This window comes from Saccharomycopsis crataegensis, assembly GCF_037102585.1.
Source record: "Saccharomycopsis crataegensis DNA, jcf7180000000073, whole genome shotgun sequence".
Lineage (NCBI taxonomy): Eukaryota > Fungi > Ascomycota > Saccharomycetes > Ascoideales > Saccharomycopsidaceae > Saccharomycopsis > Saccharomycopsis crataegensis.
The window spans coordinates 780,722-803,877 of NW_027043820.1; the positions used below are offsets into that span (position 1 = coordinate 780,722).

Below are 23,156 nucleotides of genomic sequence, written 5' to 3' on the forward strand. Positions count from 1 at the left end.
ATTTATTTGCAGTTTATAGACATCAATTTACTTATTTAATTATTGATTATTGATTATTGATTATTCTCTTTCTTACTGCAGACCGTTATTATCAGAGCAAATCAACTGAGGCCCGTGTTTGTCACGTGTAATTTACCGACCAGAGGGGAATCACCAGATGTCAGAGGTGCAAAAAAAAGTGCATTCTACTTTTTTTTTTTTTTTATTTTATTGGAAACACTGTTGATTCTTAAATTTAAACTAGTGGCTATTGTCAATCACCAACAAACTTGCCTTAGTAAAGAGTTACAGCCTAAATAATGACTAAATTCTCTCCAATAGCAAAGACTGCCCAATTGGCAAGAAATGCCATCAACAACAATGCGCTCAAGACTGCGGGGGCTGCTCAAAGTTTAAGAATGAATTTCCCAGCCACTAGACAAAACTCCTCTGCCACTGCTGGTGATACCGTTACTGTTAGAGATGCTTTGAACCAAGCTATGGCCGAAGAATTAGAAGCTGACAAGGATGTGTTCTTGATGGGTGAAGAAGTCGCTGTCTATAACGGTGCCTACAAGATCTCCAGAGGTTTGTTGGACAGATTCGGGGACAAGAGAATCATCGATACCCCAATTACTGAAATGGGTTTTACTGGGTTGGCTGTTGGTGCCGCTTTGGCCGGCTTGAAGCCAATTGTCGAATTCATGACTTTCAACTTTGCCATGCAATCTATTGACCATATCATCAACTCTGCCGCAAAGACTTACTACATGTCTGGTGGTACTCAACCATGTAACATTACTTTCAGAGGTCCAAATGGTGCCGCTGCTGGTGTTGCTGCGCAACATTCACAAGATTATTCTACCTGGTATGGTGCCATTCCAGGTATGAAGGTTGTTTCTCCATACTCTGCTGAAGATTACAAGGGTTTGATGAAGGCCGCTATCAGAGATCCAAATCCTGTTGTGGTTCTTGAAAACGAATTATTATATGGTGAACACTTCAAGGTTAGCGAAGCTTTCCACTCCACTGATTTTGTTTTGCCTTTCGGTAAAGCCAAGATTGAAAGAGAAGGTACTGATGTTACTATCGTTGCCCACAGTAGAAATGTTGGTTTCTCTTTGGAAGCCGCCGAAATTTTGAAGAAGGACTACGATGTCTCCGCCGAAGTTGTTAACTTGAGATCTATCAAGCCTTTGGACGTTGATACCATCATCAGCTCTTTGAAAAAAACTAACCACATCATCACTGTTGAAGCTGGTTTCCCAGCCTTCGGTGTTGGTTCTGAAATCTGTGCTCAAATTATGGAATCTGAAGGTTTCGACTACTTGGATGCTCCAGTTGAAAGAGTTACTGGTTGTGAAGTCCCAACTCCATACGCTAAGGAATTGGAAGACTTTGCTTTCCCTGATGCCCCAACTATTGTCAGAGGTGTTAAGAAAGTCTTGAGTTTGTAATCGAGATTAGTGCATTTCCCTCCTCAACGACTTGGTTAGCAAGTTCTGTCTTTTTCTATTTTTATCTCAACAAATGGATTGATTCCTAGGTATTATTATTGTTCTTCGTTTTGTATTCAATTGTAAGTGATTTTGTAGTTTTCAATGTGACCCTATCTGTCTCTCTGCGTTGCTTAGTCAGCTCAGAGCTAAAGGAAAAGCAAAAAAAAAAAAAAAATTCAGTGGCGCAAACTTTGAAAGCACACACCCTATTCTATTATTATTCTATTGTTATTATTTTGCTCCAATAAAAAACTATCAAAAAATGTCAAATGCGTATGTATAAATATATAAATATGTTAATATCGGGACCTTCAATCATAAAACTTCATCCCACTAACATGTATCTTTTCTAGAGACCAGAAAGTCCCAGCTATTTGTGAAAAATGTCTTGGTTCAAATCCATACTTAAAGATGATAAGGGAACCACAGGGAGATCAGTGTAGAATTTGCACTAGTACATACAATTTGTTTAAGTGGAATGCTAATAAGGGTAGTAAATTATCGAGGACCTTAGTATGTTTGGAGTGTGCTAGACAGCGAAATTGTTGTCAATCATGCATGTTTGATTTGACTTATCATATACCCATGCTGTTGAGAGATGCGGCTTTCAAAATAGCAGGCATGGGAAACTTTCACGAAGTCCTTGATTCTCCAAATGCAGTCACAAAGAGATTCAATGCTCAGAAACAACAGCAAAAGTATTTGGAAGGGGGGCAGCCGGACCAGCAATTATTGACTGATGGGGAACCAGAGGTTTCAGAAGCCCAAGCTAGAAAGACCCTCGACGAGATTCTCCAGAAATTAGTACAGAGTCGTCAGGCATCGGACAACAGTAAATTCAACCCAAAGAAAGAAAATTCGCATGGTGCCGAATCAAGTAACAATAACTTAAAGAATACTGATATTGCCAAAATTTTAACGAAACTTCCTTTCAACGGGAATTTGACCCTTCCAAAGAATACTTCCATCACGTCTTTTTTCATATTTGGAATTAATAATGAAATATCAAATGGAATGGTCGCTGAATACATTGAACAGAAATTAGCGGAAGTTTCAGAAAATAAAGAGATTAAGTTGAAGTCAATAATCTTGAATCATAGAGCGAAATGTGGGTTTATCTGTTTTGAAAAGAGAAAGGTAGCAGAGAAATTGTCAAATTTAGTCGATAAACCAAGGGGCACAAAGGGACCTGGTATCATGTTTATTAAGAATATTCCGATCAGAATAACTTGGTGCAAAGTGAAGAGTTTGGGATGCAGTAGTCTGGAAGAGATAAAACTTGGATATGTGGTCAGAAGACAGATGAAATTGTTGGCAGAGAAAGATCATAAGGCCATAGGTAAAAAAGCAAATAATGGAGACTCAAGCTCTAATATGGAAACATTTGAACCCCCAGGACCACCAGGGTCTAAATCCAATTATAGCTCCCAAAATGGTAATTTTGAATCATAGATTATTTGAATAAATTTTTTATAGCTAATCCTCAAATCAATATAAAATGATGTTATTATGGCCTATCTTTCTTCTACATTAGTAATATTACTGTTTAATTTATTAAGAATTCCTCTATACTATCGGTCTCTTGCGTCAACTTTTAAAATCCTCCATTAAGCAAATGCTATTTTAATTGAATGTTCAGAGGATTTTAATCTCTAAATAAATATGAATATGGTGGATTTTAGAAGATAAATGGTTGGACATACCACTAGTGGTGTGTCGCAAGTATCGTCAATGATCAACTGCTAACCAAACAACGTACGCTGTACATTGATAAAAGTACCGCTTCTGTGAGGACGGCATCTCTTAATCTATATAAATTATACGGCCTCGAGGTAGACTAAATTGCTTATCTGATATCGAAAGTCTAATGTGAGAAATCCCTTCGCTAACAACCCTGTGATCCTGCAGTTTACCGAAATAGCAGAAGTATATAAAAGGTAGTCTAAAATAAATCAAGAGTGTTGAAACCTTTACGTATCAATAGAAAATAACAATTGAGAACTTATATTTACTGATAACCATAATTGTTGGTGTAATATAGTTGGAAAAAAATAATACAACATGTAGCAAAGTTCAGTGTTGACAACTAAAAAATCTCCGCGACGGGGAATTGAACCCCGGTCCCCCGCGCGACAAGCGGGGATTCTAGCCACTAAACTATCACGGACTTGTTATTGAGTTGAAAACACATCAGGAGCAGGTGTATTTCATAATTACGTCTGTTACCCGGCCTAACAGCAAATTTCTGTAAATGCATAAAGACAGTTGTTCTGTGAACTTATTGAAATATGTGCAGGCACGGTGGCCGAGTGGTTAAGGCGAAAGATTAGAAATCTTTTGGGCTCTGCCCGCGCAGGTTCGAGTCCTGCCCGTGTCGTTATTTTTTTTCAAAGTTATTCGTAAACCTGCCCTACAATTTTAATGCATTGTTGTCATTTTTGAATCATACAGAGACTCCTTTTTTCAGGATTTCTAATTATAGTTATCTACTTTAAGTTTTTTTGTTTTTTATCTTTATTACTTATTATTTTCTGTTACTATGCATAGGCATTCCACTGTTTTTCTATTTGTTATGAAAAAAAGGCTCAACATCACGACTTATTTATCTTATATAAACTACAGATTTTTAACTTAAACAAGCTCATCTACTCCAGGATTTTCTTGTGCATTCCATATTCAAGTGATGAGTACGCCAGTTATTGATAACTTGATAATGATGACCATTATATCTGCTACAAATTGGCGTATATTCTCACATAGTTTCCATCGTATATGGACTGCACAGATATCCCCCGGAAAATTTCGCGGCAATCGATTTTAATCTTCGCAAAGAACTTCAAGTTAACATTCGTAGACACTTCCCTATACCTATGAATTTATTAATTTTTCTAGAAAAAAAAAAAAAAAATTCTAATCTTGCTACAAATACTTTAGATTAGTACATCAAAATTTCAAGTCTCACGATTACGATGTGCATCCTTCGATTTATGAAAACACTTATTTTCTAGTTAAATATATCTAATAAGTAATAAGTAACCCTATACTATACAAAATATGCACTTCTTTACAGTAAGTGTCAGAAGCAAAAAAAGAAAACCGAAAACAAAACCTATATAGATACCGCGTTCATTTCAATCTCCTTGAGAGTGGCTTCCTGTTGTGCTTTTTCTCTGGCCAATTTTTTTTTCAACTTCTCTTCTTTTCTGTCATATTTCACATCAGCAGGATTGAAACCAGCCTCTTCAGATCCCCAGTACGCCCAGCTTGGAGTCTCACTAACATAATCCATTTCGTCAAAGTCATCACCCTTAGTTCTCAATAATTCAAAGAACTTGTCATAATTGATATGTGTATGCCATTTACCATCAATTTTATATTTTGTATGACCAACCAAGATACAACATGAATGTGCATGCTCTGCCGCAATACCATACGTCGCATTCCTTTTGGCCAATTCATCATTCAATGCAATGACAAAGTTTTTACATTCTTCGTAGAATGGAATGTTTTGCATAGTTAATGGGTTACCGTTACCGGAAGAAGAGCCACAGAATGTAGCGCCCTTAATTTCAATCAATGATGGATTGGCTTTTGTAATTAAGTCAGCATATTTATCAACTTCACTCATGTTGAAACCCTTGACAAGGGTCAATCTGAAAACAGTTCTTTGGTGGGATTGGACAGTATTCAATATATCCAAACATGAGTTCAATCTTTCCCAGAAATCCTTGAACAAAGGTCTATCAACCTTCTTTAAATCTGTCTTTGTTGGGGCATCAATGGACACATACAATTGTGTTACTTTCTTTAAATTCCGCAATTGTTCTGGATGTTGGGCATTACATACCAAGAAACTGGAAATTTCCTTTTCATGTAACATACCAACGAACTCATTGATATATGGATAGAAAATAGGTTCACCAACCAATGATAATGCACAGTGTCTGATCCTAAAAGCTTCCTGGAATCTTTCCGAATTAATACCCGGAACACCCCTCATTTGTTTGATCTTTTTATAATGGCCTTCCATTGCACCATTTAAAATTTCTTCCGGTCCATCTACTTGCCATCTCCAATTGGTACCTACTGGGTTAGTCCCGTGTCTCCAGCAGAAAACACATTTGTTAGAACATGACAATGATGGGGTTGTTTCCATACACAAATGAGAGCGGATACCATAAAAGGCAAATTTATAACATGAACCACGGTTTCTAAGGGCAGACTTGGTCCAACGACAAATCTTCACCCCGGAATGTGATCCAACCACGGTATAACCTTGCTTTGTAAGGGATTTGTAAGTTGGGGAATCTTTGGCAACCATTTCTTTCACTTCTCTCACCTCAGTTTCAGTCTCACTTCCATTATTTGATTTTTGCATCATGTTTCCCATTTCTTCGATATCTACTAATGTTGAGCCTTCACCAGAATTTTCACTCTCACTATTAGATCCATTAATATCATAATCTTCATCATCTTCTTCGAAGTATTCATTATCGTCCAATATCATTGCATCATTATCAGTTAAAGAATCAACATAGAGATCACACCATTCGCGAATTTTCTCATCCTTATCATTCTTGATACAGAATTTTCCAAGAGGGAAAATTCTTCTAGCTCCTAATTTAAACAAGTACTTATCTGTTTCAGTTGCTTGATAACAAAATTTATTTGGATAATGTTCACGGTCACCAATCCCAATCACGGAATAACCAAGAATCTTTTCTTTCAAAGGATAACTGTCAATTCTGAAATCGTTAGCATTTTCTTCCAAAGTCTGTAAGAAAAAGTCAATCGGAGAATCTGTTTCATAGGATGGCAAAACCATAACATAGAGGATATTATCAATATCACGAGGAACATTCAAAAAGTACTCATCCAAATCATCAATATCGTCATCAATGTTAACCAATCTTGACTCATTTTTCACAGATTTATTTATGCTAAGCATATTATGGAGATATTTTGCAGTTCTTTCCGATGATCCAGTTAATGAGGAATAAAAGATGAAGATATTAGATTCCAGAAGATTGGTATTATTTTTCACTAAACGTGGCAGGCGCTTTGGCAATTCTTGCTTCCTTATGATCTTTGGGCCTTTTCTTCGTCTAGGTTTTCCAGAAGCTTTAGTACTATCAATATTCGATGTGTTGGACGCCGGACTAAATGACTTTGTGAAATCCACGGCAACCGTATTCTTGAGCGCATTCGCTTCCTCCTCAAGACCAGAACCTCTCACAAGTTGGAGCTTATTGTTCACTTTTATATACCTTAATTTTTGCCCTTTTTCCTCACCCGTGCTCTTCTTAAGATTCTTTAAGGCCTTTACATTCTCTTTATCATTTTGATCTTGTCTTTCTTCTGAAATATCATCAGAATCCTGTATTCCTATTCTGTAAAGAGCATAAAGTGTAGCCACAAGAAGCCCCACTGTTGGTCTTCCTCCGAGACGAAGATAAGTCACAATGCTTCCGCCGACCAAAACGTCCTGAGCAAGCGAAGACATATTACTGACTTTGGTATCTAATACAGTTTCCTTTTAAAAATGGAACATTATTACAAAAAATTTTCAGAAGAGATGATCCTTTAAAATATCCGGACCGGAAGCATGATCATCCGTAGTTACCGTATTGGTTAAAGATAGCTTGTACAATGTGCCTTGGAACATTGTTTAGTAGTAATGTTTGCTACAGGCTTATATTATTACCCATATTGTATGTGAGGTTTATTCATGTGTGAGATTTCTCGTTGTAAGATTGAAGACGTGCATATATTTCTAGGTGAATTTCGTTATCTCCTCACAGCTCCCCATTCTATTATTGGTTGGATAGTATAATCTTTTTACATAGTTTTGCTAAATAGTTCCAAGTCAAAAATCGACATATTCCTTGCCCAAAGAAAAATTCTCATTTTAAGAAATATAATTATGGTTGGTTATTTGTCTTGTGTTTATGTTCAGCTTTGATTGCCTCAAGACATGTTATATATATTTTTTTTTGCATATGTGCCCTGTGCCTATCTTTGATGTTAACATCAATCAAATTAAGCCATCAATGGAACTGCCACATACACATATATACATGCAAACGCGCGTGCAGAGGCATACAACAGATGGTTTATCAACGAGAATGATTTGAAGAGAATACAATTGCTATATTTGTTATAATCGAACGAAAGCTTGGAAGCTTCTAAACATTGGAAAAACTATATTTGCGGAAAAGAAAAATAAAATAAAATAAAATAAAAAAACACAATGCTGGACATTTCGCTACAGGATCTCAATAACCCGTCAGAACCTCACCAATGTCCGAATACTCTCCCCAAGATTGCAGCAAATCTCCCACTTTCACATCCTAGCTGGACAGTTACGTTAGTTGAATGCTGCGAGAGAATTTCTTATTATGGGTTAAGTGGTGTTTTCATGAACTATATGTCCAACTCTCCAAATGATAGAATACCGGGGGTATTGGGTCTTGGACATCAAAAGGCAGCCGTGTTTAGTTACTTCTTCCAGTTTTGGTGCTATGTATGTCCTATTCTAGGAGCTTGGTGTAGTGATACCTTATGGGGTAAATACCACACAATTTTAATATTTTGTTGGATATATATCGCGGGAATTGGTGTGCTTTTATTGAGCTCACTTCTGGAAAATTCTTCCACTACATTCTGGGGATTTTTGATTTCGATCATCGCCATTGGCCTAGGAACCGGTGGTGTAAAGGCAAATGTTTCTCCTTTGGTTGCTGATTGTGTTCCAAAGTTTGATTCTTTTGTCTCTTTGCGAAACGGTAATTCCGTAATTGTTGACCACTCAGTAACAATGCTGAGGGTTTTTATGATTTTCTATTTGGCCATAAACACAGGATCTTTAGCAGCAATTATTACCACCGCTCTAGAAGCCAAAGTCGGTTTTTGGGCAGCGTATATGTTGGCATTCATTTTTTTCTGTATAGGGTTGCTAATATTTACCAACGGAAAAGAAAAATACGTTCATTTACCTCCTTCAAGAAATGCGATTTCAAACAGCTTTAAAATCACTTTTATGACCGTGAGGAACAATTTCGATATTCAAAGATGCAAAGGACACGGTCCCTGGGAGGATCTGTTTGTTGATGATGTTCATCAAGCTTTGCGTGCTTGCAAAGTTTGCATTTTTCTTACTGTGTACTGGGCAGTTTATGGTCAAATTTTGACCAACTTTATAACTCAAGCATCCGAAATGGAATTACATGGCATTCCCAATGATTTGATGGGGAATATTGACCCTATCACTATTATTATCTTCATTCCTATTTGCGATGGATATATTTATCCATTTTTAAGAAACAGGCTACATGTTCAATTCAAAGCAATCACCAGAATCACTTGGGGTTTTTATTTTGCTGCATCTGCAATGGTATATGCGGCTTTTGTGCAATATTTGATTTATTCTGCTGGCCCGTGCTACGACAAACCTTTGAGATGTGGTGCTGATCAGCAACCGAACCAGGTACACGTTGTTATGCAATCACCGGCGTATTTCTTGATTGCAATCAGTGAAATCTTGGCATCAGTGACAGCGCTCGAATTTGCGTACACAAGGGCCCCTAAATCAATGAGATCGTTTATCATGAGTGTGTTTTTGTTGACTTCTGCTGCAGGATCGGTGGTTGGCATGTTTATTTCTCCTTTTGCTACAGATCCTCACATGATAACTTTCTATCTCTCATTAGCTGTGGCTTGCTTTGTTTCTGGAATATTGTTCTATTGTTTTTGTAGCAATTTGGACCAAGAGGATTCAGGTAAAGCTAAAGAAGAAGAAGAAGGAGAAGAAGAAGGAGAAGTTGAACAATCTTTACTTTCAAATAATCCTGAGAACTAACACTACAAATATCAAACTTCGGTAAACAATAACAATTATCATATATTCTATACTATACACACCACATTCTATACCATCTCATTTAAGTTGCTTGAGTTGTTCAAGTAGCTTTGTAGCATCAGTAATCGGGGGAGCGATCACAGAAGTGGTCACAGTAGGAGCAGCCACAGCAACAGGTACATCGATCTTGAGCTTCTTAGGCAATGGCTCCTGGTCATCTTCTGAATCGCTGTCTGAATCACTATTCTCATATTTTGGAACGGCATAATCATCAGCATGGAGTTCGAACAGGACCTTTTTCTTTGGCGACGAAACTGGGCTATATGATGGTGCTTCTAATTCTTCTTTCTCTTGTGTGGCATCCAGAATAATCATTTCTTCTAAATCTTTTTTTGTTTCCAATATCTTTTCTAGTTTGCCATTCAAATTTTCTTTGTTCAAGAATTCCTCTAAACTCTCCATTGAACTTAGAGACTTCTTCTCTGTTGCAAGGAGCTCTTCAATCTCGGAAAGGATCTGCTTCTTTTCATAGACCAATGATTCGAACCTCAGTTTGATCCCATTGTTATGGATATTGGTGAGGTTTTGAATCTGATTGAGAAATATGGAAGGCGATTGCAAATTACTATCTTCGGCAAATAAATCATCGTATTCAGAATTGAATTTTTGAATACTTTTATTCATTGATGCACAAGTTTCATTATATTTAGAATATTTATCGTTTAAATTTTTTAACTCAGTTTTTGCAAAGTTCACAGATGACTCGGGTTGAGATTTTGCAGCGGATGAAAGATCAACAGCACGATTTGTAGAGTCACTGGAATCAATTTCCTTGAATCCATCCAAAATCATATTGAGCACACTCGAAGAAAGGATTCGTCTCTCTTTCCAAACATTGACAGATCTCTTGATTTTCAGTCTGATTATAGAATCGTTCACTTCTTGATAAGCTTTCAATAATGCAGGTTGTAAAATTTTGCCAAACTCATTGATGAACTCGGTTTTTCTTTTTGCCCTGGCCTGCTGAACAACGTCATTTGCCAAATATATCAACGGGAGCTTCTTATTTTTTGGTGACGTGTCTAGAGATTTGTGCCATGTTTTAGCAATTCTCCCAGCTTGTCGATGATGAAACAAAATCCATTGAGATAGCCCCACTATTGAGGCTTGCGTCTCATTTAAGGACATAAACTTTTTTGAAAGGGTCTCTTCTGAGAAAGCAGACATTCGAAAACAATTATTTGAGGAGGATTGTCTGATGTATATTTGACATTAACTGGTGGTGAATGAAACTATTATTATCTTTTTTTTGTTTGTTCCCTCATTTTTTCTCGCTCCGTACACTGTTTTTTCTCGCTCCGTACACTGATTTTTCCCCAACCTACCCAAGGAAACGGTATATTACACCATATTTTATTTCCAGCTTCCACGAAATGACTTTATTACAAAATTCTCAGTATTGATGCCCAGTAACTTCTTAAATATATAGTGAAAAAAGCTTCTTTTAAAAATTATCCCAATCTTTTTTCTGTTCCTTTAGTTCAAATAAGGATTTTACAAGTATTACGCAGCTACTACCCCCTGCTTGTTGGGAGTCCTAAGTTTACTTAGTGGAATATGTGAATTCCCTTCAGAATGAGAAATTGGCCCAAACAGATTATTAGGATGTTACCTTTTCGTCGTTACATGGTGATTGATAATATTTCTTATGGATATCTTACCTTGTGAATTGGCGTAATACATCGTCACCTTGTGTATTTTAATACCATCACATATAGCTCACAAATATGTTTGTATATAGTTGGTGGTGATTTACATTAACTCCGTCCAGAATCGAAATTAATAGTACTCCAGTTTTTAAAAAGGCAGTATTGTCCTCATCGATTTATGTGGATTCTGCGCTTACACATTCTTGCGCAATACCTTATAAAACCAAACTACACCAAATCACAATTTAGTCATCATTAATGGAAAAGCTACAATATCTCATATTATATTGCAAGTACTATATACAAGAATTCGTCACGGTCATCATAAAATATCAAACTTAGAAATTTCAAAAGGTAAATCCGGGGTAAATTTGTATCAGGATTGTTTAGTTCAATACCGGGAAACCATTAATTCCTGAAGATCAAACAACTAAAATACATTCTCTGATTCACCTTTCAATCTAGGAACCCTTACAGGTTCCCAATCTTCTTCAGCCATGTGCTGCAATCTGTAATATTCCTCCTTGACGTCCACTTTTCTTCTGTTTTTAGCAAGGTTCAAATTCTCTTCTTCGCCAACTTCTTGGACTTTTCTATCGCGACGTTCATATCTAATAGCAGTGAAGTTACTGAGAGCAACCGATCCAATACCCATCAAAAATAAAAATGGTAGGCCAAAATACAAGAACGGTTTTTTCTTCATGCCCTTTTGGTATCTCCCAGTAAGGGTCCTGTCGTATTCTAGCTGTTGAGCCTTGGTTCTAAATACCTTCGCACCAAATGATCCCATATCATAAACAATAATATACAGAATTTGTCTTTTTGGATGATATAAATGAAAAGATTTTGCATGAAACCGATCCCCCTTCAAAACGGTCATATATGTCGATGTTTTTTCCTCCATCTTCTTCCTCCCCGTGATCGCTTACATAATTACTTACCTCGTCTGTAGTAAATTGATACCCAAGAATCAAACGACTTTGTTGCCATATAGTATATTGCCGTACACAAATTGTAATCAGAATTTTAAAATTCCAAGAGTATACTGGGGTTATGATATGATTTATAATAATAATAATAACAATACTAATACGTCTTCCAGTGATAATAATCAATCAATCATACGTCATATCAATTATCTGATCCACACTTACCACCGGCAAATACTTAAACACCCTTGGAAATCAGCGAAAAGCTTCTAGGCTCAAACAATGCTGTGATGATTTATAGTTACCAGTCGCAGTTATCCTGTCACAACAACAAAGAAGAAAAGGGATAAAATAAGTCTTTGCTACACTATCACGTGCCATAGTCAACGATCTGGCACAACCTGCTGCATGGGTACCTCAGTATGGTGTCAGTGTGCTACAGTAATTGGATGAGTATATGGTGACCTAACTAATGTTACGTTTTGCATATTAGATTATGGCTTAGATTCGTATATCATGTCACTACCATCTGGATTGTCAGTCTTATTTGGTCTTTAGTTAGTTGTCCAACCATACCCACATTCCTCATAGACATTTTCTTTTCTTTTTTTTTTTTTTCTTTTTTTTTCTTTTTTTTTATTTTATTAATTTATTGAAGCTTACAAGATGAGATTCATCATAGCTTTCATAGTGGTAATATTATGGTGTGCATTGGGTAATGGATCTTTTACTGACGGCCGTGGTGGTCTTTATAACTCTAATGGTTATCTTATCTGTGAGTCTGGTTCTAGTAATGCTGCTACCACTGGCATTGCCTCTGCTGGTACTGCTACTGCTACTTGAGGATACTAAGCTTTTTCTCAGTAATGGGACCGTTCATTATCCATCCATCAGATTTTGTTTCATAAACGCCCAAGACAAATGATAAGAAAAAAAATTTGATTTTATTACAGCCTTCCAAACAAGTTCTTGAAGAATATGATCAAACATTTAATAAGATGTATCTAATGGATAAGGTATAGAAATATTTCCCCCAAATTGGAAATTCAATAGAGGTAAAATAAAAAAAAAAAAAATTAACGGCGACTAAAAATTTAAAAAAAAAAATTCTCTATGTAAACTAATTGGCATTGTTGTTGATGAGAGCATCTTTGGCAACTTCAGCTTGAGAGCCACTGTTGGAGCTAGCAAGATCAACCTTTTCTTCAATTTGCTTTTCGTCATCATAGATACCCAAGTCTTCGACATGTTCCTTGATTTCATTCATGGTTAATTTAGGCAAGTTTTGGGCAACTCTGAATGGCCAAGCCTTGTCCAACTTAGCCTTGGCATAAATGATATCGACTTCTTCCAAAGATCTGCCGGCAGTTTCTGGGTAGAAGAAGAAAATGATTGGGATCCAGATCATGTTCATGATAGCAAAGAAAAGGTAACAACCCCAACGTGTGTTGTTGACAAACAATGGAGTAAACATGACAACGGCAAAGTTACACAACCAGTTAGTAGCGGTAGAAATGGAGGAACCGACAGCTCTCTTGGATGGTTGGTTAATTTCTGGTGGGTAGACCCATGGAAGTTGCAAGATGGTACAACCAAAAAAGGCAATGAACAAGAACAAACCGACAGCAGCACCCTTAGCGTTAGCCTTGGTATCCTGAACCAAACAAGCAAAGGTGATCAAGAAAGCGACACTTTGACCACTAGCACCAACCAAAAACAACTTTCTTCTACCAACAGAGTCAACCATGAAATAAGCAGGGATGGATGCCAAAAAGTAGATAGTGGAGAACACACCACCCAAAATGGAAGCTAATTTGTGAGAAAGACCAATAGAGTTTTCAAAAAGAACGGTACTGTAGTAGATGGCAGCATTACAACCAGTAAATTGTTGGAAGAATTGAGTTGATGAACCAATGAGAACTCTGGCAAGGTCAGAAGTCTTGTTTGGTTTGAACAAATCCTTGTAGGAGCCTTGGCCATTGAATCTTTCGACGGTTTCGGAGATAAGAGTCATTTCAGAAATAATGAAGTCGTCATTTATATCCAAATCATCAAGTTTGGCGAGAATTTCTTGAGCTTCGTTATTTCTCTTTTTAGAGATCAACCATCTTGGGGAATCTGGCAAACTAATGGCACCAAACATCAAAATACCGGCAAAGAAAATTTGGAAAGCAATTGGGAATCTCCAACTGACGGAAGTATCAACGTAACCAATACCAAAGTCTAACCAGTAGGCAATGAAAGTACCGAAGGCAACGGTAGAACCTTCAATGTAAACCAATCTACCTCTGTTTTCTGGCTTGGACATTTCAGATTGCCAGACAGGAATGGTAGCAGTGTTCATACCATTACCAATACCAGTAATAACTCTACCAATAACGAATTGACCAGTACCCCAGGAATCCCTGAAAGCAGTGACAGAAATGACAGTACCAACAATGATGATGGAAGCACCAATAATAATCATAGGCTTTCTTCCGTATTTTTCACCTCTAAGCATAGCAAACAAAGCACCAAAGAAACAACCAATTTCATAACATGAGACAACGGCACCTTGGATAACAGTGGCATGAGAATCGTCAGAACCGTTTTGCTTGGTACCTGGAAATTCATAGTTGAATTGAGAACTGGAAATAATCGACCCCATGACACCCTGATCATAACCGAAAAGGGAGAAACCAATACAGGCAATGATGGTGATCGTCAGTCTGAGCTTACTGCCCGAAAGACCAAAAGAACTGGTTCTATCAATCGACTTATCAATTAAGCCGGTTAGCATTATGTGAATATTTCTGATAACAATAAATGAACGATAAGAAGCAACAATCAGATAACTAATAAACAAAAACAAGAAAAATAATCAAGAGAGAACTGTTTCCTGTTTATATTATTTGTTGATTTATATAATATATTATTATGTACAATTGTTGTGGTGAGGGATACAGGGATATGGCTGATATTTATAATAATTGTAGCTGCGTTCTGGACTGTTGCTTTTTCTGCTGTCTTTTCTTTTAGTTGTACAGAAAAAAAAAAAAAAATTTTTTGTTGTTGTTTTTTCCACATATTACATCATACTAGAAAAGGGTATCTGCGGGCTGGCAGAATTGTATGCAACGGAGTAGTCTCTCTGACATTGTTAAGGAGTTAAAGGATTATTAGTGAGTGATACATCTGGGAGTCAGAAGCCACCACTTAATAGGCAAAAACGGGCTAAGCAGTGGGTACTATGGCGGTGACATTTGGCTCTGGTATTATTCCTGGGATGATTTCTTTCTGTTTGTTGGGTTTTTTTCCTTCTTCAGTTTCGCTTACCCCGGTGCTACACCAGTGAAAGAAAGTATGGGGGATGGGGAAGGTTGCAACAAATTTTGTCATATAAGCGGACTTATGCAAATAGACGCACTCTTACTTGTACTGACGTAAAAGTATGCTGCTTTTGGGAATAAGTGGTTGTTGTTAAGGTTTGTGCCATATGCATCAGGTCGAAAAAAGAAAGAAAGAAAGAAAGGAAAAGAAAAGTAAAGAAAAGTAATGGTCGTTTTATCATGGGAATTCAGTTTCTTTTTTCAATTCTCAGATACGATTCTGGTGGTGGACATTAATCTCGGAAAAATCCCAGTGTTATTCACCCAACCTCGTCTTCTAGTATATGCCGGGATGCGATCTCCCTCGGGACGGCCGATCATTCGATCACTTTCTTCTGAAACATCCACCCCCGGAGACAGTACCTCGGAGGCTCGTAACCTCATCACCAATACATCATCATTCTTACCTTCTTTTTTATTCATTTATGGATTTTATCGATCTATTTCCAACACATACGGTGTAAGTTATCGGGTAGCCTTTCCCTTTTTCACTACAATTTGCGACATACCCTTATTACGGCAAACACAGATAAGGGGTTCCAACATGACATTTTACATAGTCCAGGGACTCGATGTACAATACATACAAGACCCTTCTAGTAACCAAAGTAGCTGTGATCGAGAGGACTTTTGCTATACTCATAGGACAACTTTTATTTGTTTTTTCCTTGATTCCACTCTTCTTCTGTAAAAAAAAAAAAAAAAAAAACGTTGGCTATTTATATATTGGTAAATGAAAAGAAAAACAGAAGAATGGATTTCTGGTTTGTGTGTTTGCGCGCACAGAATGCATTCCAGGTTAAAAAGTTAAGGACTATTGTTGGGTTCCTCGTTAAGCATAACAAAAACACACAATAAGATCCCAAACCACAGAAACATCATTTGCTAAAGGGTGAGAAATAGCAACGGCTGAAGTGTGGCCAGAAGTCATGTTTATTCCCTTTAGGAATCGGTAACGATGAGCCTTGGATAATTGGTCTGGGTTTACTTGGTTGATCATTTTGGTGTACAGAGCGGTGTCAAGGTTCTGACATCGTTCATCCAAGGATCATGCGCCACACAATTCACCATGTTTTCACCACACTGAGTACAAGATTGCTTTTGTGAGGGGTTTAGAAGCCATAGTTGGTGGAAAAAAACACTGCATCACTATTTTGGGAAATACTAATGATAGAAAAGAAAAAGTGGGTGTCATATTCGCATAACATTCAACAAAAATTGCAGGTGGAGAGGACTGTTACTGAAACAAAGATAGTTAAACGAAAATTGTGTACAGATTAGATTCTGATACACCCACCAAAGAAAAAAAAGTGACCTTACTTGTTGCATTAATAGAATTGGTGGAGGGTAAGAATACCAAGAAAACCTGGTTGCCCACGCTTTCTAAAGTCCGGGCTTATAAAAGAAGAAAAAGGATTAATCGATAGTGATGGAATAAATCACACGGATTCTTAATTCGTAACCATATCCCATAAGTATCATATTATCTATTAGCTGAGAGGGGTAATGTTGATTCTCTTTCTTTTCTTTTTAAGGGCGGGGTCCCGGGAATCTGGAATTCCCAGGCATGTCAAAAGTTTTCACCGTATACAAAAAGGGAAAAAAGAAAGAGCGAAGGGGAAAAAAAAAAAGAAAAAAAAAGGTTAAACGCACCTTCATGCAGATACGCGCCATGTTGAGGAGACTTGGGGGTGGCTGGGTCACAGGACAATTTCGTGGTTGTTAGGGGGTGCAACTGAAATTTACAACCAAAATAAAAATGTCTTTTTTTTTTCTCCATGAGAGATCTCTGCAGAGAATAAAAACAAGACATGTCTTCTTTACCTTCCAAGAGACCACTACAGTTCGTCTATCCCAGTATTTTCGTTTTTCCTCTTTTCTGTTTGTTTTGTTTCCCCTTAAAATTAAATAACAATAATCGTAAATCATGATAGTTACGACATTCTAAGTGATCACGACCAGACTAATTAACTCTCCAATTGGTGATGTCCCATTTCGTAGTTATGCCGCTAGTTACATATATGACGTAATAGGTTCCGGAATAAATAACGTTACTGATTATATATTTTTTTTTTCAAATGAAACAATAATTTGATGATAACATAAAATATTAAATTTGCATGAAATCTCTTTGTTAATATAAGATGCAAATTGAATTATATATTTTGACGAAGCCACTCAGTATTGGCACGTTGTCCAGTGTTGTAGTTTAAAACGGCCTGCACAATTTGTAGCTGCAAAATTATAACATGGGAAGTACTACTCTGTAACACCTTTTACGAAGGCTTTGCAATATTTAAAAGACGGCTTTGCAAACAAAAAAAAAAAAGATAGACATGGAAGTACAATTGAATGTGTATAATATGTGTAATGTATACAATGTATCATACCTTATGAGAAGGTTTCTCTTTATTTTTTTCTAAACAGAACTTTTGGTGGTAAATTGATGGATGCCCAGGACTGCTAAGACATCATCAACATGGCACGCAGGGAAGGTGGGAAATTCTTGGTCTCCAGTAAAAACGGCCTTATAAGCTGCTATGATAACAAAAATTAGGCATTCTTTCTATTCATTAGGCAAATTTGGATGAAGAAACTACCACATTGATATGAATGGATAAATAAACTTTGTCAATATTGACTAGGTCATCTTGGGAATGGTAAAGACTTTCAGTAGCTCCTAGCTTGGGGCTGGGTTTTCGCCTTTCGGTTTTATCGTCCATAAAATTGATCAGCATTTGATTCCCAGATAATAATAACGATCACGGAACTTGTCTTTTTTTTATTATTTCATTATTTTTATGTGGTAATGGAAATGAAATTGTCCAACAATCATAAATACTCTTTATGTGTGTGATTTATCTAAGACCTTTATTAACCCAGTTGATTGGCCATAACTATCGATTTATTGAATAACTAATTCATAAACACTGGTTGAGAATATATGAGACTCTAATGAAAATTTCATGATATATCTCCATCAAAATACTATAGAAATAATATTACAAATAAGAATAATACAAATAATAATAATACAAATAGTAATAATACAAATAGTAATAATACAAATAATAATAACACAAACAATAATAATAAAACATTGCACACACACACACCGCTTCTCCAATTGCTCAGCCCTCTTTCGTAGCTAATGAAACAACCTACAATCTTGGATCCCTCAGACTTATTCTGCTTAAAGACATAAGCAAAAAATTCAACTTTGTCGAGTGTTTATTTGTTAAAGAAACCACATGATTTGATGAAATAGACCGTTAAGACTGTTTCTCCGAGTCCCAATAGACACCTATGATATCGTATTGATAGAAAACTCATTCAGAAATACTATGAAGGATAATATTCCAAAAACTTCTGATGTCCATGGTTATGTTGAAAATACCAAAGTTCTTGAATAAACAACCACCCACCTCACTGAAAGTTTAAAAACCATGGAGCTCAAGAAGAAGACTTTTTCCAACAACGTTACATACTGGATGGTACTAAGGAATTTGCTTTTCAAAAACTCACCAAGTTCCAGATTATTCAATCTTGAATATGTAGAAGCTGCCAGGTTTATGGTTTCCATCAACTCTCAAGTTGCTGGCATTGATGCTGTTCCTGAAATGAAACCCTACACTGCTTGGTGACGGTCTCTTGGGATCCGCTTATGTTGTTGATTTTATCACTGATTTTCAAATCCTAATCGTTCAAGCTAATTACAACCCTGGTGTTTCGGAAATCATCTTTTTACAAATAATTGATTTGCTGCCTTGATATTATTATTAAAGATAAAATTTGAATGTAAGTATGTCATAGCCATTGATATCATTAATATTTGATCATAAGATCACGGAGAAAAAAAGTACAGTCATCATTTTCTTTCCACGAAGATTTTTAACAATTAGAAGGGGATTCTAATTGGAAATGTGAATTATTTGAGCTATTTGAGCTATTTGAGCTATTTGAACTAATTGAACAATTTTTTCAGTATTCTATAATGTATTGGTGGTTCTCATCCGAGGGTCCAGCTAGCGTTTGTTACACACTTCCTAATAATTATTTAAATAAACACTTATGAACACAATAAGGTTAAATCCCGAGTTCTCACACAAGACTATCTATAGAAACTGACCAATCTTTTCCGATTTAAAAGTAACTATATTACTCTAAGGTTGAAGTGGTATTTTATTCCTTAAAAATTCTACACGCACTCAGAATATATTTGGCGAATAACTGAGGTTCATCTCAAAAACCGTATGGCCAAATATATTTTTAGAGTGATACTATAAATATAAATAACCAACAAATTTTTTTTTCTTTTTTGAGCTGAATAACTGTCTACAATTTTACAAGATCTTTTGGAAATAGCTTTGTGAGGCTAGATAATCACAATTCCGTGAGCGGTTTAATTGACTTTCGAGTCTCAAAAGAGCATAAATGTCGCCCGAGCATGAAGTACCAATATTATGACAAGAACATTCGTACGATAAATCGGGCGTATCAATCTCGGATCCCCTACCCATGAAGACCAAAAGGCGCCACTAGTTCATCGAGCTCCAACAAGTTGAAGGAACATAACAGCAAATAAAATGGGGGCGACAAGTCCAGAACTGCAGAACGCAGCTGGTCAAGTCTTTGTGGTCCATGAGGCTGGGGGGTGGGGTCCTGATGGTAACAAATGTTGTTAAAGAAAGAAGAGCAGAGTAAGAAGAGTAACTGGTGAATAGTGGAAAATTTTGTAGTTTTATGCTTATGAAAAGAGGAGGGTAACATTTAAGTTCATTACCCGGTGTCATATCATTATCTTCAAACATTTCTGATCCACTTATTTCATTTTAATAATCGTCTACAATTCCTCATATATCCACCGAATCGTAGCAGTGTGTTTTAATTAAATCAAATTTTAAATTAATGATAATACACAAAACGGGTTACAAATTCTAAGCCAATGGTTTGCCAAATATCATTTTGTCTTCTTTAGTTGGCTTAAGATCTTGCCCATGTCTTGCAAAAGTATTATAACCGTAATTGTCGTGGTTATAGAAATATTTTCTTTCATAAGGATTCAATTCCCAGCCATTTCTCAATTTTTCAACAATGTCAGGATTAGAAGTGGATGGTCTGCCCAAACAAATCAAAGTTCTGTCATTGGCATCAACATCTTTGATAATGTTTGAAAAATCTGAAGGATTGCGCTTGTCGAAATAATCACCAGCACGGATAATATCGCCTTTGTAGATTTCATAGACCCATTCATTATCACCCACAATATCCTCTTCCCGCAAAGTCACTGAGCCATTGGTTCGTGGTTCCACAATACTGACATAGGCGAAACCGTGTTGCTTCCTTCTTTTTTCTAGCTCACTGAAGATATATGAAAAAGTAGCAATTGGGTGTGGATCACCATTGGCGCCAGCCATGCCCCCATGAGTAGCCCATGGAGAGATTCTGCAAGCAACACGGTCACCACCGACACGAGCAATTATGGAATCGACAACTTCAAAGAAGAAACGGGCACGGTTCTCAATGGACCCACCATATTCATCAGTACGATTATTGGATATCGATTGGAAGAATTGATCGAACAAGTACCCGTGAGCAGAATGTATTTCGACAATATCAAACCCTGCTTCATTAACTGCCCGGGCGGCAATATCTGCGTAAAGTTGGATGTACTCTTTGATTTCCTGCCTGGTCAAGGGGGTCAAAGGGTTGCCCAATTTGATAGCCTTTTGCTCATCTTCTTTACTGATATAAATGTTGGAAGCGCTCTTGTATGGAGTTCCCTCTCTGACCAACTCTTCGATCGTGGCAGTTCTTCCCAAGTTCCACATTTGACAGCACATGTAGGATCCATTGGCGTGGACTTTATCGGTAATTTTTCTCCACGCTTTAGCTTGTTGCTCACTCCAGACCCCTGGAACGCAAGCCCAACCGGCAGCCTTTAACGACACAAATGTTGCTTCACTGATAACGAGGGATCCCGGAGTTTTCGTCAAGTCATCGTAGTGTTGAAGCATCAAGTCGGTAGGAACATGATCAGGGGTGGCTCTGCTTCTCGTCAAAGGGGGGATAACGATTCTGTGAGAGAGATTGATTGATTTGCCGATTGTGATCGGCTGGAATAGGTTTGTGTTGGCTAATTCAGAAGGCATATTTTGCAAGCAATGAGTGATATTGCTAAGGTAACGATCACGATATGGCAGTATTTACTACAGTATCATCTATGTCTGTGGGGGGATCCACAGAGTATTTATACCCTATACATAGGGTATCTCACCCCCGCACAATATGTAAGCCTGCTTATTAATAATAAGATGCAAAGAAACATCTTATGTTAATTGGTGGTGTTGATTATTTAGTAAGCATATAGCTTACATGAAAAGAGCAATAATGTATTCATTAATAATAACATTTGTTCCCCTTGGTTTTCTCACAGTTGAACGTCCATATAATGAAAAGCAATTGGTGAATATGATCTTCATTGCTAAACCTTGGGGATATAAAAAACAACAAATTTTCCCAGATTCAGAGGTTTTCAAGATTGAGCTGCTAAATATTGATTTCAAATCCATTTTGAGCCTGTCCACGTAACTGGCGTATTATTTCATCCCAAAAGAGAATTTTCAAAATCAGTGTTTAGAAATGTGGACATTCCTTTCCAAAAAATGAGATATTTGAGAAACTGGTTTCAATAACACCAGAACCTTAAAAAATGAGGGCTCATCGTAAGCATGATAGAAAATTAACATTTGCTTATGGCAATTGAGAAGTTTTAGAAAGACCTTGGGGTATGACCCAAACGATTGGTACACATCAAACTGTTCCGACGGGTAATGGTAAATGATAACTTATAAAGTCTAATAGGGAAAAATTATATCCATGCAAGAATTTACAAGCATTTAGCATAAACAAAATACAATAAAGATGATACTGAAGAAACTAGCAGAGAGTGAAAGAAACCCTAACGCTACCTTATACATCGGGAACACCCCAGAAGAACTAGATGAGCATCTCCTATACGAACTACTTGTGCAAGCCGCTCCTATCAAAAACATCAAAATCCCCAAAGACAGAATCACAGGCTTGCCCCAGGGTTATGCCTTTGTCGAATTGAAGGTTGTTAACGATGTTGAGTATGTGGTTAATGTCATGAATGGGATAACGGTATTTGACAAGTCTTTGAAAATTAGAAAAGCCAACACTAACCAAACATCAAATAATAATCTTGGACAGAGCTCTCTCCAGGATTTACAAGACTCATCAAAAATCATTGATATTGGGGCAAATATCCATATTTCCAACCTAGATCCATTAATGGATGACAACTTACTTATCTCAACATTCTCGAATTTTGGTCAGTTGGCAAAACCTCCTCATATAGTTAGGAACAATGCCACGGAGAATAGCACTGGAAATTGTTTTGCATTCATAAGCTTTACTGACTTCGAATGCAGTGATAAAGCAATCAAAAGCATGAATGGGCAGTATCTTATGAATAGAGTTATAAAAGTAGACTATGCTTTCAAAAAAGGAAATCAAAAGGAAAAACACGGAGATAAAATTGAAAGAGAGTTGGCAAAAAGAGCGAAATCTAACCATTATGAAATGTATTAGATATAAATCATATAGAAATATCTAAAAGCTTTATGTTGTGGGACAATGCATCTTGGAGTGATGTGTGCTTTATTGTGGCATCCCTCATGGTAATATCTATCCAGCTACTTTTTTTTGATGACTAATGATTGATGAATGACTTGTTAAGAACTTTTTACCCTAACTCTTGTAAAATGAAGCATCGATAATTATGTATAATC

The 23,156-nt window shown here is 36.8% G+C and overlaps 12 protein-coding genes across 12 annotated transcripts; 6 read left to right on the forward strand and 6 right to left on the reverse strand. All coding sequences in view use genetic code 12, as the record gives it.

Moving 5' to 3' along the window:
• Nucleotides 1-299: 299 nt before the first annotated feature.
• PDB1 (pyruvate dehydrogenase (acetyl-transferring) subunit E1 beta) lies at nucleotides 300-1,436 on the forward strand (the record flags this gene model as incomplete). The annotated part of the gene is made up of 1 exon (XM_064994705.1): nucleotides 300-1,436. The coding sequence occupies one exon, from the start codon at nucleotides 300-302 to the stop codon at nucleotides 1,434-1,436; it is 1,137 nt and encodes a 378-aa protein (XP_064850777.1).
• A 304-nt stretch (nucleotides 1,437-1,740) lies between these two features.
• On the forward strand, nucleotides 1,741-2,930 carry ECM2 (Pre-mRNA-splicing factor ECM2; the record flags this gene model as incomplete). Its single annotated transcript, XM_064994706.1, has 2 exons — nucleotides 1,741-1,751; nucleotides 1,832-2,930. The coding sequence occupies 2 exons, from the start codon at nucleotides 1,741-1,743 to the stop codon at nucleotides 2,928-2,930; spliced, it is 1,110 nt and encodes a 369-aa protein (XP_064850778.1).
• A 1,657-nt stretch (nucleotides 2,931-4,587) lies between these two features.
• On the reverse strand, nucleotides 4,588-6,981 carry TYW1 (putative tRNA 4-demethylwyosine synthase; the record flags this gene model as incomplete). The annotated part of the gene is made up of 1 exon (XM_064994707.1): nucleotides 4,588-6,981. The coding sequence occupies one exon, from the start codon at nucleotides 6,979-6,981 to the stop codon at nucleotides 4,588-4,590; it is 2,394 nt and encodes a 797-aa protein (XP_064850779.1).
• A 747-nt stretch (nucleotides 6,982-7,728) lies between these two features.
• Nucleotides 7,729-9,336, forward strand: DASC09_011050 (Ptr2 protein; the record flags this gene model as incomplete). The annotated part of the gene is made up of 1 exon (XM_064994708.1): nucleotides 7,729-9,336. The coding sequence occupies one exon, from the start codon at nucleotides 7,729-7,731 to the stop codon at nucleotides 9,334-9,336; it is 1,608 nt and encodes a 535-aa protein (XP_064850780.1).
• A 78-nt stretch (nucleotides 9,337-9,414) lies between these two features.
• Nucleotides 9,415-10,563, reverse strand: DASC09_011060 (Rtt103 protein; the record flags this gene model as incomplete). The annotated part of the gene is made up of 1 exon (XM_064994709.1): nucleotides 9,415-10,563. The coding sequence occupies one exon, from the start codon at nucleotides 10,561-10,563 to the stop codon at nucleotides 9,415-9,417; it is 1,149 nt and encodes a 382-aa protein (XP_064850781.1).
• A 912-nt stretch (nucleotides 10,564-11,475) lies between these two features.
• COX16 (Cox16p) lies at nucleotides 11,476-11,949 on the reverse strand (the record flags this gene model as incomplete). The annotated part of the gene is made up of 1 exon (XM_064994710.1): nucleotides 11,476-11,949. One exon carries the CDS (start codon nucleotides 11,947-11,949, stop codon nucleotides 11,476-11,478), a length of 474 nt encoding a protein of 157 aa, XP_064850782.1.
• Nucleotides 11,950-12,396: 447 nt separating this feature from the next.
• Nucleotides 12,397-12,817, forward strand: DASC09_011080 (uncharacterized protein; the record flags this gene model as incomplete). The annotated part of the gene is made up of 2 exons (XM_064994711.1): nucleotides 12,397-12,415; nucleotides 12,633-12,817. The coding sequence occupies 2 exons, from the start codon at nucleotides 12,397-12,399 to the stop codon at nucleotides 12,815-12,817; spliced, it is 204 nt and encodes a 67-aa protein (XP_064850783.1).
• Nucleotides 12,818-13,094: 277 nt separating this feature from the next.
• On the reverse strand, nucleotides 13,095-14,753 carry STL1 (glucose-inactivated glycerol proton symporter STL1; the record flags this gene model as incomplete). The annotated part of the gene is made up of 1 exon (XM_064994712.1): nucleotides 13,095-14,753. The coding sequence occupies one exon, from the start codon at nucleotides 14,751-14,753 to the stop codon at nucleotides 13,095-13,097; it is 1,659 nt and encodes a 552-aa protein (XP_064850784.1).
• Nucleotides 14,754-15,543: 790 nt separating this feature from the next.
• DASC09_011100 (uncharacterized protein) lies at nucleotides 15,544-15,888 on the reverse strand (the record flags this gene model as incomplete). The annotated part of the gene is made up of 2 exons (XM_064994713.1): nucleotides 15,544-15,752; nucleotides 15,852-15,888. 2 exons carry the CDS (start codon nucleotides 15,886-15,888, stop codon nucleotides 15,544-15,546), a joined length of 246 nt encoding a protein of 81 aa, XP_064850785.1.
• Nucleotides 15,889-20,279: 4,391 nt separating this feature from the next.
• Nucleotides 20,280-21,494, reverse strand: DASC09_011110 (alkene reductase; the record flags this gene model as incomplete). The annotated part of the gene is made up of 1 exon (XM_064994714.1): nucleotides 20,280-21,494. The coding sequence occupies one exon, from the start codon at nucleotides 21,492-21,494 to the stop codon at nucleotides 20,280-20,282; it is 1,215 nt and encodes a 404-aa protein (XP_064850786.1).
• Nucleotides 21,495-21,732: 238 nt separating this feature from the next.
• On the forward strand, nucleotides 21,733-21,933 carry DASC09_011120 (uncharacterized protein; the record flags this gene model as incomplete). Its single annotated transcript, XM_064994715.1, has 1 exon — nucleotides 21,733-21,933. The coding sequence occupies one exon, from the start codon at nucleotides 21,733-21,735 to the stop codon at nucleotides 21,931-21,933; it is 201 nt and encodes a 66-aa protein (XP_064850787.1).
• A 333-nt stretch (nucleotides 21,934-22,266) lies between these two features.
• On the forward strand, nucleotides 22,267-22,956 carry HSH49 (U2 snRNP complex subunit HSH49; the record flags this gene model as incomplete). The annotated part of the gene is made up of 1 exon (XM_064994716.1): nucleotides 22,267-22,956. The coding sequence occupies one exon, from the start codon at nucleotides 22,267-22,269 to the stop codon at nucleotides 22,954-22,956; it is 690 nt and encodes a 229-aa protein (XP_064850788.1).
• Nucleotides 22,957-23,156: the final 200 nt, after the last annotated feature.